This window comes from Stegodyphus dumicola, chromosome 9, assembly GCF_044657685.1.
Source record: "Stegodyphus dumicola isolate Sdum_Otavi_A_Nest chromosome 9, ASM4465768v1".
NCBI classification, from domain to species: Eukaryota; Metazoa; Arthropoda; class Arachnida; order Araneae; family Eresidae; genus Stegodyphus; species Stegodyphus dumicola.
This window is the reverse complement of record NC_140776.1, coordinates 89,854,149-89,870,041: the sequence shown is the minus strand read 5'-3', so window position 1 is coordinate 89,870,041 and position 15,893 is coordinate 89,854,149. Positions and strand designations below refer to the sequence as shown.

General features: G+C 30.3%; 1 protein-coding gene across 5 annotated transcripts in view; it reads right to left on the bottom strand.

Moving 5' to 3' along the window:
- The window catches only part of LOC118189722 (uncharacterized protein CG3556-like), a 97,841-nt gene extending 82,679 nt beyond the window's left edge, over positions 1 to 15,162 (bottom strand). For 3 of the 5 annotated variants that reach the window (XM_085823751.1, XM_035360381.2, XM_085823752.1), the window contains exon 1: positions 15,005 to 15,162. In XM_085823751.1, coding sequence (XP_085679877.1) covers positions 15,005 to 15,089 — 85 coding nt within the window. In that variant the 5' untranslated portion in view covers positions 15,090 to 15,162. The remainder of the gene's footprint in view (positions 1 to 15,004) is intronic. The other 2 variants (XM_085823753.1, XM_085823755.1) reach the window with 1 other exon arrangement.
- Positions 15,163 to 15,893: the final 731 nt, after the last annotated feature.

Here is a 15,893-nt window from a genome sequence, read left to right as displayed (position 1 = left end):
ACGTTGTCAAAACTCCAGTTCAGCTTTGTTAGAGAAAGTACAAACTTTTTATTATCATATATTGCTTAATGATCCATAACAGAACTTCGTTTTCAGTTAAAATTGGACTTCGAGTATCCTAAACATTTCTTTAAGTTATCATCTTAAGCGAATTGGATTTTTACAGAATTTTCCACTTTTATTACATTCATCAACAGAAGGTAATCCCATTTCACGATAGATGCTACATCTATTATTGCTATGAATATTCTGAATATTATCCCTATTATGTTCCCAATTTCCAGTATTCTATTATTTTCATTTAATTATTATTTCAAGCTAACTCACTTTGCTAACTAAAAAAAAAAGCGAGGTACTATAAAGTAAAATATAGAAAAATTAAATTCTATTTTTGCATACCAAAGTTACCAAAACTTAACTAGATTTTTATATAAATTTTTGAAATTTATGAAAAAAATACCTAAAAATACAATTAAATTTCCTTTTAAATAAGCTAAGAAATAGTTTTTTATTTAGACTGGGAAAATATACTTTAGCACATTTCGTACTTCATTATTATTCTGGCACATTAGAAGCTTCCGCTAAGCCCTCTCTTTAGGTATCTAAATATTTTAAACCTATTTAGGTTTAAAATAAATAAATAGTAATCAAGATATAAATTTGTAAAAGCGAATTCTATAAATAGTTTCACACACATGTATAGCCATCCCGTATATCTCCATGCTCCTGTAATAATACGACACGGAATTTGGAAAATATACGTATTTCTAAAATATAGTTTCGTTAAAGTATGGTTTAAGTTATGAAACGTGCTTCAAATTTATTGGCGATTTTGACGCCAGAAATGTCTTTAGAGAAGTCGTTTTCAAAGTTTCGGCCCGATATGTCAATTTCGTAATGCGAAAGTGCATCATTTATGTGACTTGACGAGTGCTGTCCTGGTGTGAAACATAAAATCTTTCATTTATTTCATATGTAGCCTCGCAAATACAAAATTTTTTGGGTGCTGCCGTTAGGCAGATCAGTATATTTATCTCTGAAATTTACTTATTGAATTACTTATTTCTACTTTGAAATTGCTTAACAAACTAAGCGATTTGAAAGCAATAGTGCGCAATAATATTCTAAAGCAGCAATTATTAATGTTATTAACTGATACAATTTTAAATAAATCCTTTTATATATCGAAATGTTTTTATGATTGCTATAATTAAATGAAAAAACATTTCTTACTCTAAATATTACATATTTTGATGTGATTTTCTTTTTCTATTCTAAACATACTTTGAATTTTCTTCGTAATATATCAATGAAACCATTTTTAGAACGCTTAATATATACATATATTATTTTTTGCTTTTCATTAAATTGCAGAACAGTAATACATCTGATGGAGTTTAGACAAAAGTACCTCTTAAATGACATTCCTTAGAATAAAAAAACGCATTTTGGGTAGCCCTAAAAAGAGAGAAAAGTGCCATAGATTGTTAAAAACTTTAAATTTACAGAAAGTAAAAATGCCAAGACAGAATTTTCAGGATTTTTTTAAAAAATCATTGAATTTTTAATGATTTGAAAGGTAATTAGTACAGAAACCAATGTCACTTAATTAGGCGTAGCGGTGATGAGAAAACAGTTAATGTGTATTGTTTAACATCGATGTACAATTCGTTTGATCAATAATCAATACTTTTAAAGAATATATTTTTGACTGGTAAACGAAGTCAATGAAAACTACAACTAGCTCTAGGAAAATATTGATCATATTTCAATTTATATGTACCAGTAAAATAAAAAAACGCAGAATGAGTTTCAAGATAATAATTTTCCGAAGGCAAAAGACGTGACTCACTTTCGCGAGTTGCCTCATTAGGCTCGGTAAGTTATTTGTTTTTATCATTTTAAAATTAATAAAATACCATCTATTTTCCGAGATAGCTTTCATCGACGGCAGAAATGTATACCAAGATTTTAGAAAGAATTTTTTAAATACATTGAGTTTGTTGTGTTTAAAGTTCATGTAAAGAAAAATGAAAAGCAATTTCAAAATTCTATACAGACATATTTCTTACTTGAACCATTCTCAGACAAAATGTTAAAAAGGGTAAAGAAAATACGGGAAACAATTTCTGATACCTTAGTTTGGAAAAATGATCAATATCCGCAACAAATTCCTTTTTTACTTAAGCTATAGGTTAAATTGAAAAAATAATGCTCGTATTTGCATTTCTTATCGCACATTGCAGTTACATTTGCTAAGCTATCATTAATAGGAAAGAATGAATTTAAAAATTTACTACCTAAAGTCACAAGGAGTTTTTTTCATATTACTACATGAGAAAAAAAAAAAATATTTGAACTATCGATTCCGAGAAAATATTCATTTTCTTTTGAAGATAATTAACATCATATATTTCGAGAAGATCTTATAATATAAATAGCTTGTACAAAGGTTATTATTTTATACCGTATATGTTCGTTTATAAAATGAGGATCAAGATGTTTAAACTTTTTAGCCAAAAATTTCAATGCACATTTCGAAGTACGAACATTATATGGGTCATTCAGCTCTTAAAACCTGCACTTATTTTCCTTTGGAAAGTTCAGGGTAGTATATTTAAACTACGAAATGCGTAAAAGATAGGCATATGTATAGTTATTAAATATTTGAAACAAAACTTTCTACTTATATACCTCTGCGGTTTGGGATTCCTTACTTCAAAGTGGGCAGGAACATGTGCTTTTAATAATAATTTTTTAACAGTCATTTTTAGCCCGAATGGTGTTAGCCAAGAAGAGCTATTAGTCTCAAAACGGAATTTTGCGTAGAATCGTTATAAAAGTCTGAATCACTTTTCAAATTGTTGCCACTAAATATTATCGCTTAATATTATATTTAAAGAAATTAAAAGATAAAGTATCTGGATGAACGTATATATGTTTATCGCATTGTGAAAAAACAACGGTACTTAGAACCATCGAATTTTGGATAACGTAGCCCTCCCCTCCAATATGAGCACCTGGAAGCCCGACATAACAGTTTCGAATTTTTATTGTCTATTTCATATTATGTAAAGCTTGAACGAATTTTTGACTAAAAAAACTCAACGATTTCAAAAACAGCATTGGCAACTCTGTAAGGAATAAAACATTCTTATCTCTGGCTCGCGAGACTGTCTATCGGAAATTCTAAAGACAGACTGATTTTAAATATTTTCAACCCAAAGTGGTGTTAGATGCTCAAATGCACGAGCTTCAAATGCTCTCGAAACATGTAAGTGTCTTTAAACGAAAAAACGCCCGTTTGGGCGTAATGTAAAATTTAAAAACGTTAAGATTTTTTTTCAATAATAATTTTTTAGCAATTATTTTTAAAAGCATTATATTAAAACAAGTTTTACTGCATACATTCAACCCCAAGGCGTCCGCACACACACACACACATACACTACACATATTTATATATGAAATGCACTTTTTGTACGGCTGAAAAAAAATTGCAAAGTAGAAATGCTTGTGCAAGGTAAAAGTACACGGATCAACACTTTTTTCCTTACGTTTGTTCCAAAAAATTTAAGATGAGGATACTGCACGAACGTGTAGGTAATGATAAGACGTATGAAAGTAAAAATGATGTACTGTTTGTTAGGTTTGGAACCTATTTTCATGCTTGTTTTCACTGCTTTTTAGTTAAGTTATTTTTAGTTACTTAACTTATTTACTTAGTTAACTTATTTTATTATTACTAAGAATAATACTTAGGAAATTATTTCCACTTGGGATTTGTGTAATTAATATGTAAACACTGAAATTCACATAATACATTCATATAATACAATTCATATAATACATTTTCGCATAATGTAGTACTTCTTACGGACTTAATTGCAGAATTATATAGCTGTTATCTACAATCTCTGCATAAAATAACACTAAAATTAGTTTTAAATTATTAGATAATCTGGTACACTAACAACGAAATAGTTCAAATATTATAATTTTCGCGTGCACAGTTTTTGAAAGAGGAAAATACTTTAAAATTTAATAATTCTCCCACAGTGAAAAACTCAGAAACTTTAATCTGTGCTTCATTATTATTGAGGAAAGCAGCTATTTATTTTCATAATATAACGGAATTTTTTTTATAAGCATACGTACGTCGGTAACATTTTTTTTTAAATTCGATCTTATTCTGAAGCTTAAACATAAAATGTCAGCATAAGATCAAAATAAGGAAAAAAAATATGATCGCAATCAAATTTGTCAACTAAAAGACAGTATTTGTTACCACACCCTAACGTAAAAAAGAAAGAAATTCGATACCTCAATTAAAATAATTCTTTTCCTTCTGAATCTGAACTACCAGTACACTCTTAAAAAATCTATTTAAGCAACATTCCCTCACCAAAAGAAAATTCTCCTTCACTTGTTAAGAGTTCCATCACAGAAGTTACACGATACATGCTAAGTTCTAACACTCACGCATCAATCTTCTCAGGGTGTCAGTTTATGACATCCCGGGTAACACGTGGATTAAAAAAAAATTCCTCACATCTCTAGCAGGATGCACAAAAAAGTGCACCAGAATTTACTTACTCTAATGATTTCTGATGAGAGTTATGACTGGTAAACCAATCTAGAGTTTAGAAAAAATATCTTACATATTTCATTCTTAGACGCAGGAGAGGGGAATTCACATATTTTTATACACATTTTTCATCAATATAGATCTAAGAATAATACTTAGGAAATTATTTCCACTTAGGTTTTGTGTAATTATTAAATCGTGTGCAAAACACTGCATTTGGTTGGCAAACAGTAAATTCTAATAATTCATTTTACAAGTGAACTTGTTCTGCCATTATTTGCACGAAGGACCAAAACTATTTCTTCGTACGTGCGACTATGGCAAAATAAAACCCACCTGCGGCGGAGTAAATAAGACCACTGAGCAGTTGCATTTCATCAACCTTCTAATTCCCAATATTTAAACAAGCCAAAGTAGTACGCATTTTTTCGAAAGAGTTTCATATGTTATATTAATGTGCCGCCCAGACGGGAAAGTGGTCAGTGACCCTAACTGCTGTATAGAAGGGCCCGCGCTTGAATCCCGGAGAAGGCATGGATGTAAATTATCTGTCTCATCACAGGACGCAACGATGGTTCACCTATTAGGTGCCTCCATAATAAAGTGACCATCGCTTCAGGCCTTAGTAACGGCTAACGGCTAATGCCCGCCATTGGAAATAAATTTTAAAAAAGTTATATTAATATAAAACAGTTTTTTAGGAACTTCTCAATGAAAAGGCATTCTTTCTAAGACATACAGACCTCAACTGCTTTCGATAGAGATAATTTATTTACCGCAGAACACAATTAAATATTTTGATGTAGGTTCTTATGCAATGAATTAGACAAAAAGAACTTACAGAAATATAATAATTTTAGATACTTCTCTTTAAGAGTTCGGATATCAAGCAAGAGAATAATAATTGAAAATATTTTAGTCCATCACCTACAGATAAGGCATTGCAATGCAGATTCAGCATTTAGTGATCTAAAGAATGGCTGAAAATTGGATCCTTTGTTTGATGTTAAAATGCTTAAAAAGCTCATAAATGAAGAATTTGATTTAAAATGTGCTTTGACAACTATTTACGTTACGAAATGGTAAAACGTTTTTCCCTCCATAAATCACGTACAAACCAAGTTACAGGTTAAACACACATCCGTCTAAAGCGACGTTCTCAACCGTCCGTGTAAATTTTTCTGATGGTTCGAGAAGCATGTAACAGTCAACAATACAGTTTTGTCTATTCAAGGTTTATCATCCAGTAGACAATACTGAAAGCTGGAATATCATCCAGCTTTCAATGTTTATGTTTCTTGTTTCATTTTACAGTCGATAAACATTTCAAAGACAAAATTCAGAGGGAGTGGTTAAAAGTAAACACAATTTTCGTTGCCTAGAGAAAATATAACAAACTGAGTTTGAAAAATGTGTAAATGCATCCCATGCGTATTAAATTTATTTTTCCAAAACTAACTGAAAAGCTTTAAAAAAGACCAGTTTCAAACTGATATATCTAACTGTGAATTAATTTCACAAGATGTTAAAAATGGCAACATCTAAGAATATGGGATGCCAAGTAGGAAGAGTGACGCATCAGACTACGAAAAGTTAAGAATTTATTTCTATTTTAATTTACAGCAAACAGCAGCTTTTATTTTTTATTTAATTGTTTTTTATTGATTTCAACAGCAGTCAATCGTCAATTCAGCAGTCAGCAGATTCCAGCAGTCAATTGTCAATTCAGTTTCTTATTTTTAGAGTAATAACTTCTTGCAAAAAATGAGTTATTTATGAGCTGTTTACAGGGAAAATTTTCAGATTACCCAGAATACATATATTAAACTACAAAAAATTAAATTTATGTATAAAGTTATTATTTCCTCTGTTAATCAAGATATAGTGCAAAGAATAAATCCCAATACAATAGTACTAGAAAAGAAATTTAAATATTTTTCGTTTCTTGATTTTCTATTTTTAAAATATTACAATAATTTTGAAAAAAGGAACCGTGGAAGTACGGAAATATTTATACAAAAATATATTTATACACGATTAAGATATTTGAAAAATACATTTATACAGTATTAAGGTTTAATGAAATTTGGTATAACTATGGATACATGGTACATTAAATTTTTAAATATCGATTTTCCCTCAATTTTCATACAACTTATTTGGTCAACATACTTGATCAGGAATTTATGATAAGTATGCACTTATGAGTATCCTTAGAAAATTAAACATGCAGATTCACCAAAACGTTTTTTTAAAACAATGTCATCACTGTTATGTTTCTACACGGTCATAGAGGTCCCAATGCATCTGAAATGCTTAAACTAAACTCACAAGCAAAAATATGAAAATAACGTATCTAATGTAAGCATAGAGCCTGTTTTACCAGTATACAGTTTCAAAGACATAATAGAGGTCTGAAACGTATATTCAAGATATTTATCTGAAATTCTGTTTTATTTTTGTACATTTTTGAGAAAATGTTTTATAAGTGTCTCGAGCAAAGAATATTCGCAAGGCATTTGAAAATTTGTATTCAGCAAGTGAACTCTATGAAAGCATACATAAATAAATCCTTTTTATGACACATTTCACTTTGTAATTCACTGCACTTATTTGTTCGAAGGTAAGCGTGTGAAAACTGAAAACATAAGAGCTCTAAGAATATAACTGAGAAATTAAGAATAGAAAAAGAATTGATAGCAGGCAGTGATTAGAATTTTCACTACTACGAATCTAAAAATCTTGTATTCGATTCCGAAACCATAGACTGTATTTTTACAGCTTTAAGTACCTTTATTTTTATTATAATATTGTTATGCGGTACTAGTTATAATGAACGAAATTTTGTGAAAGATGTGTTAATGATCTACAGGAAACCATTCGAGGAATATTTGCCTATAGAATTTCAAGGAGGATATTCTAAGGAATTTTTGGCTTCCAATAATATGAGAGATAGGAAAAAGGCTCATGTATCTAAAGTAAGTCTCTCCCAAACACGGCTTGCAGGCCACAATATGGCCCGAGAAAGTTTCAATACGAACCGTCGATTGCTATTTAAAATGTAAAAATCTTTAAGTAAGAACGAAAGAAAAAGTTACAGATAAAAAATTTTTCAGAAATAGAGACAACCGCAGAAACCCCCCTTTTCCCTTCAGAGTTATAATTTTCAACAAAAGAGCGTAAATTTTGCACCTGACATAAACCTTTACCAGATGTTCATGTTAACATTTTGCTTTTAAAAGAAAATGCTTCTCTAATTAAAAGTTTTTCTTGCTGAAAAAATGAAAGTGAATTATTAGCATGTTTTACAATAACTATTTCTAAAAGCATTTTTTGTTAGAATTTTTGTATTAAGAAATATATATTTATATTAAGAATTTAAATTTTACTTTCATATTAAATAACACGAATATCTATTTTGTTATCACAGCTATCATCAATATTGTACCAGCGGATCTGTAAAGAAAAACTGATTCTAAATGCTCACCTAAAAGTGTCTGGACAGATGAATTTTTGTTATTGAGCATAACGAAGACTTATTGAAGAGAACCTCACAAAAAATTTTTGAAAGGAAATTTTACTGTGAAAATATACGATTTTTTGAAGCATGCTAACAAATATGACTGCATCAAAAGTCGAGAAAGAATTCATTGAATGTTCTCTCTAAATAGTATTACACCAATCTTTTTCAAAACTACAAGCCAAATTTCTGAAACGGCTATCAAGAGTACACCTTTATTAGTCAAGACCTATAAAAACCCATCAATTTTAATAGGAAGTTATATTATAAAAATAACTACTTTTTCCCGAAGCATCCTAACATAGAGTCTCCGTGTTTCTTTTGGTAGCATACAGCGTGACCTCTACGTACAAGACGGACGAAGTAACGAATGCTCGCTATGTCTTTGAAGAATAAATAAATACTGCAGAAAAAGGTTTTAAATAACCTTTTTATTTAAACTAAATTCAACAGATGCACGCACTTGGTGCTTACAATTAATTCACCATCACTTGTGGCTAACTAAATTAACAGAAAAATAAAAACTGTAAAATGCACATTAAATTAAGAGGGCCAACGACTGGCTCCTTAGCTTAACTAAACGCTAAATCGGCTGCGTACAGCAAAGCTGAGCCTAGAAATATCGGTATAAACTGAAAGGTGTCTAACACCCACTAGAGAGCTAAATTCAAACACGCAGCATAACCTCGAAACTAACTCCGCTACTACCCTTCTCGAACTCTTGAAACGCAGCTTAAATACTGCTTCTGAAACACGTTTAGATTAGCATACTATGTCATTAAAAATTTACATTCCGCAGGAAACTAAAATCTGGAGGGAAACGAAAGTAAAACTAAAAACAATTGGTTAGAACAGAATAAAATAAAATCCTTACAATATGAATTCATTACAAGAAAGAACTGATCGAATGCCCTCTATAAACATTATCGCACCAGGTTTTCTTAAAGCTGAAGGCCAAAGTTCTGTAACGGCTATCAAGAATATATATTTATTACCAGGCATATAAACCGTTTTCAGATAAGGAATTTTTGTAAAACTGTTTGAGTACAATTCCATCTGTCTTGTTTTTAAAAAAAATATGGTTGTTTGTGAAAATGAGCTTTCGCGCCAGGCAACAGCTACAAGAGTAGAAGACATACTAGAATCGACATCGACAGTTCTCTAAAATAAAAAACAAATTCAGCTATTTTTAATGTTTAGAAAGCATTCAATATACTGGATGATGCAGTAAATTGACAACCCAGGTACTGTGATACTTCTTTGGCGATATGAAGCAACTCCAATGATGGAACACAGCAATAACTTTTATTTAACACTCAAAAAAATGGCGACATACAAACAAGAAGAGAAAACATATTCTAACATTTAAAAATAAATTACATTCTTCGTGCGAGAGTCGCACGTGGCACTCGAGTCTGGTTTCAAATATTGCCAGTAATCTGTACATTATTTATTATTCATCTATTTCAAATGCACGAGAGATTAATAACGATATTAAAGCTGTTACAACCTCTCCCCCAACGGAGAGACTTTTTCCGAAGGTAAAAGTTCTGTAAAATTTGACAGTTTAATAAGTTCGGCTTGCTCAATTGCTTAAAGAGTAAAGGTAATTTCTCTTATAAATTTACAAATTTCAGGCCAAAGATTTTAAGTTTTAAATAAATACTTTTACACCACATTTAAATAGAAAAAAATGGAGAATGATCTAGTCTTCCTTTTTTTTTCTTGACGGCGCCTAGATCTCTTCCATGGTGGACCAGTTCCTCGGCTATAATTCACAGCAAAGCCTTTCCTCAGTTCATCTGTGCCTTTCGGATAATATTCAATTGTCATTTGCTTTCGGCAATTGTTTTCTTCGTCTATTAGTAGCGGCTTTGATATTAAATCAAAAGCCGAAAGATGATGATAACGCTGCAATGCAAAATGATTCTCAATATTAATTTCTGTATCGTTTTTCACATTTTCGTGAAAATCTTCCACGTTTAATTCCGGTGATTGAACTTCTTCAAAGATATCTCTGGATGCTTTATTTTCTTCTTTCATCGGTTCCAAGATCTTCTCTTCAGCTATTTTTTTTCCTTTGAACTCTAGTAGAGACGGCATTAAAATGGTATCACTAAGTTTACGTTCAAGTGATAAACTAATAAAATAAGTCAGTTCAGTGTTAACAGGAATTAATAACCTGATATCACTAATATTACGTTCAGTGATGAACTAATAAAATAAGGCAATTCAATATTAACAGGAATTAATAACCTGATATCACTAATATTATGTTCAGTTATGAACTAATAAAATAAGACAATTTAATATCAACAGAAAGTAATAATCTGGTATCACTAATATTACGTTCAGTGATGAACTAATAAAATAAGGCAACTCAATATCAACAGGAAGTAATAACCTGGTATCACTAATATTGCGTTCAGTGATGAACTAATAAAATAAAGCAATTCAATATTAACAGAAAGTAATAATCTGGTATCGCTAATATTGCGTTCAGTGATGAACTAATAAAATAAAAATACGCACGATTATTCGAACTTGGTCGGTGCCTCCAAAATAATTAAGATTGTGATACTTCTTTGGCGATATGAAGCAACTCCAATGATGGAACACAGCAATAACTTTTATTTAACACTCAAAAAAATGGCGACATACAAACAAGAAGAGAAAACATATTCTAACATTTAAAAATAAATTACATTCTTCGTGCGAGAGTCGCACGTGGCACTCGAGTCTGGTTTCAAATATTGCCAGTAATCTGTACATTATTTATTATTCATCTATTTCAAATGCACGAGAGATTAATAACGATATTAAAGCTGTTACAGTACGAAGAGTCGCCGGAAGCTGAAACAGTTGAACAGCTACTGGATTAACGTCAACTTGCTACTGAAAATAAAACTTTTAATGATGTAAAACGTTACTTGGTTTTATTTTAGTCTTTTCTACGAATCATTTTAAAACGGTCAAAAATAGACAGACCTCAAATTAATCAAAATCGATTAGCAAATCTAACATTGAGATCGTTGCTTTTTGATGGTATCGATACTTTAACATCATTCTTCAAAGGACCATAAACATGAAAAATACAACAGCAATGGGAACTATTAAGTTACTCGGAGTGTGTCGGAAGAATTTTCATATGGGAAACGTAACAGAAAATGTTATTTCTACAGTCAGTTTAACAACACAACAACAGATTCGGCCTCAAAATTTTAAAGCTTTTTTTGCAGAACTTGGATTAGTCGATGATAATGTAATTACATTGTGAACGAGTATTATGTTATTCCAACGAGTGTGACTGCTGACTATTACTGAACATGTATGACTTGATCTTTCTAACAGATATTATTAAATATACTGAAGATTTAAGTGAAAAATGATATGCCAAAAAACTGTACGACAGCGCATTAAATAATTTAAGATCATTTCAGAAGTAACTAATTACGAATAAAATTGTGCATTTCACTATTCTATTAACGAGGATAGTGAAATGCACAATTATCCTATCAAAAACGTATAAAAATTGCTCCAAATTTACTGAACTTTAAGTTCATGGAAAACTAAATTAATTTCTTTGAAAAATGAATTTGCTTCGTTGACAATTAAATGCACAGATCGATTTTATTTATTTATTTATTTATTTTTCGATTTCAAAGTACATAAAGATATCATGAAGCTATGTTATGTGTTTGGTTCTCTATATGTTACAAATGTTATTAAATGAAATTCTGAATGACTCTGACAAAAAGTACTTTCGGACAACAAGCTTAATTTCAAGCTTAGTAAAAAGTATATCCCCTGATATTCTTCTTCAGATGCTTCAAAAGATACCTTTCAACTCCTTTCACAGCTAGGAAGTATATTATTTCTGCGAACAACTGTTATTAAGGTTGAAAACCTAACAAACAAAATCAATGTGTCTTTTGACAGAAGAACATCTTAATGGAATATCTGCATCGCTATGTCAAGTACATGTGTAAGACGCTGACTACTAGCAAAGCAAATCTAAACTTAATATTAATTCAGAGTTGGACCTACAATGGAAAATAAGTTAACCTATTAAAAAAAGATTTTTAATAACAGTAACTTCCAGCATTAGTGTGCAAATAGGTCACTTCTTATTATCTTAAGAAACAAACAGTTATTGTATGCAAAACCTTAATTACCCTCTGAGTAAAAAAGCTGGACAACCGCCATGAAAAATCAAGCAAATGCGAAATTACCAGCATTCAGTCATTGGTGGATCTAAATTTGCTTAGTAGTTTCATCAACGATGTTTTAGTAGTTCCATCAATGCAGGTAATTGGTCATAACGCATTATTTTAAGGTTTAAGTATAGTAATTACTATATTGGCCATAATTTTGAAACTGAACTTCGAGCTATTTGTGTTTCCTAACCTAACTTTCAGTTTTAAAATTAGGAATATCGTAGCACGTTTATAATCCTCATTACTGAAGTATTGATATGTTCACAATTATATTCTTCAGTATTATTATGTGCATATTTCATTTTCCATTATTAATATGAGTTAGTATTCTCCTTAGCATAGTTTCTCCTGCCCTCGAGCGACCTCTTAAATGTTATGCTTCTCTGACTTCTGTACTGGAAAAACTTGGAAAAAGAATAAATAAAGGAAAAGAACATTTCAATTTGTTTATTAAATTCAGATTAAATATTCCCTCGAATGTAACGCTTTTCATTATGTTGCTTATTATGTTGAATGTGTTTTGCAAGAAATGTAATGAATACTGAATGAATGAGGGGTTTCTAAGGGATTCAGATACTATACTTTCAGTAAAATCTAAGCAAACATGTTTCTTTCTAAATTAAAAATTTAATAATAAATGGCAAATTACTTTTAAATCAAGACGCAAGAACTTTTAAATGTTAAGCTACGCGTATAAGACCGGTTGAGGTTACATAATGGCATTTTAAGAGAAAAACCGTCTTATTATCTTGGCAATACGGATATTAACTCACATTTGGCTTATAAAATTAATGAAAAAAATATTCCTATCATTATTAAAAGTGATTAAAGTTAGATTATTACCATATTATTACCAAGTTAGATTATTACCATATATTATTTCTAAGTTTGAAATTATTTGTCTGTTATCCGCTTAATAAGATAAAACATTTTATCAGAAATAAAGAATATATACGAATTAAATTCAAAGCTAAAAATTACAATGCAAAAGATATGGCAGGTTTGGTTTATTTGATTACGGTAAAGCACACAAAGGATATCTGGCTAAGATGAGGGACGCCCTCGTGGAGGAGTTTCTAAGGGAAATCGGCTCGTATGCACGTTGTACACATGGGGAAAACTATGAAAACACCAATGTAGCCCAGTCCGTTCGACAGGATTCGAACCAGTGTTAAGCGATTTTGCAAAAGATATGACAGAAATTCACATAAACATATTTCTAATTCCCATCAAACGCATCAAAGTAACATGATATAGCGATAAAGGAATATTTAACACATGAATGTTTAAAAGAACTTTCAAGAAAACTGCTTAACGATTTATTGCAATCTTGATAGCTTCATAAAATACAGCAACATTCGAACTGGAAATATCAGAAACTATCAAAAAGATATAACATTAAATGGAATTTTTTAGCAAAGTTAACCGCATTTCTAATTATGATCAATATTATAGGCATCAGTATAATTTAAGAACGTAATGTTTACTATTAACAGTAATATTTCGTTAATTTTACGTATGTATCTTAATCTATTTTGAAAAATTTGAAAAAAAAAAAAAAAAAAAAAACCACTCTCTCGTCCCTCCCCCCCCCCAAAAAAAAATTTATTCTTCCTACACGTAATTTGATTATAAAATGAGAACTTAAAGTAAATAACATGTACTTTTATCTCAATGGTATCAATTCTATAAAAATAAATAAACGGAGATTTAATTACTATTTAGAATTTATTAAGATAACCGGGAGAAACTCGCACCCTGGATAAACTTTCTTTTCAGCTCTACTCCGCAGCCACTTTTCTATTTTTTATGAGTATTAAGCACATATCGTCAACAAGAATTCACTATTATACTTTGATTGATAAAATTAATGAATAATAAAATCTGAATTTATAAGTCTAGAATTTACATCTAAGAAGAATATAGGACTAGTAATTATTCATCAAAAGATATTTTAATTTATATGAAATGACTAAAAGGAGTTTTACGAAGTCTATTGGAAGGATTTCCAAATCGCTAAAACTCATAAATGAGGAAAGACTTTAATTCCCAACTTATGGTTCCATACATATATTTCAAAATAGAAAATAAAAAAAAACAAATGAATATATCTCCTTTTAATCATCGGTGGTACACAAAATTAAATCAGATATGATTATCTATTAAAGTCCAATTTATTCCATTTAATTTATCATTAACAAAACTTTCATTCAATTCTATTTAAATTCTCTTAAAGAAGGGGCAAATAAAAAAAGGAAAAAAGTGGGAAAATTGCTTTACAAAAACTCCATATTTACAATTCCAATTACTTGTAAAAAATAATAAACTGAGGAATACTCAAAATGTTTTTTCCTTTTTTTTCGGGGGAGGTGGGTTCATCTGCACAAAAGCATAACGTTCCGTACGCTATCCGCACAAAAAAAGATCAAATTTTCTGTGCGGCCTGGCTGCAGGTTCTAAAAAGTCTACATGGCCTTTGATATAATAATAATAATAATAATAATAAAAAAATAAGAACTCTTACAACACGCGCCTCTCCTTTACATTTAATGATACTCATTAAATAAAATAAAGATTGCTAGAACAAATAATTGATAAATTATTAAAAGAAAAATTATTCCAATTAATTAGATGATAAATGAACATGTTTGACAAAACAGATTAATTACAAAAACTCACCAACGTCGTTTAGTAAATAGCTACACTCCACCTGATTAGAGAAAAGAAACAAAAAAGGGAGAGTTGCTAGAAAGCTTGTCGCCATCGTCCAAGGGAAGAGTAGAAACCTTGAACTCGGTTAAAAAACGAATACTTCGTCCTAAACTTCGACGAAGAAAGTCGAATTTTGAACAGGGTTGCCGAAGTGTCTTGATATCGCCAACTGAGATCACCGCTCGCCAAAGAGTGACCTTTTCAAGTTCTTTTATATTAAAAGTTCATCAGAAGCAGTAAAATTCCGAAATATCAGAAAGCAAATTTAAATAAAAGCTTGCCATCTAATTCTTCATATCACAGACAGATATCTTGAATTAAAAGAAAGTAGATTTGAAACGTGTGAATCCATCAACTTTTTCTATTAATGAGTATTATTATTCATATGCACTTATGATACAAATTAAACAGGAATTGTAAATGAGAAAGTTTATGAATTAGTCTGCGACACAAACATATAAAGAAGAATGCGAATACTTTTATTTTTAAACAAAAATACAGAAAAATGTTCGCACATTGTTTAGACGAATTTGCTTTGTTATAAAAAATCGCCCGCTTGGAAAAAAAATTAACTGCAGCTATATTTTTTAAAGTGTAAATTATCGTCTGCTACTTGATAATTTTATTTTCATGCAAAATGGTGAAGAACCAGTGGAAGGAAGGCTATGTTTGTGCTCTTTCCGAAGAAAATTATTCGTATTTAATTATTTAAAAAAAGTGCTGTGAAAGCCATGATTTTTTGGTATCTGAAGCAGCAATAGATAATATTGTCAGTAAGAAAGGAAAAAAAAAAAAAACCTCCAAAGTTTGACTTCAAGGGAAAACATTTTTCAAAATGCATATCCAAGGCCAAAAC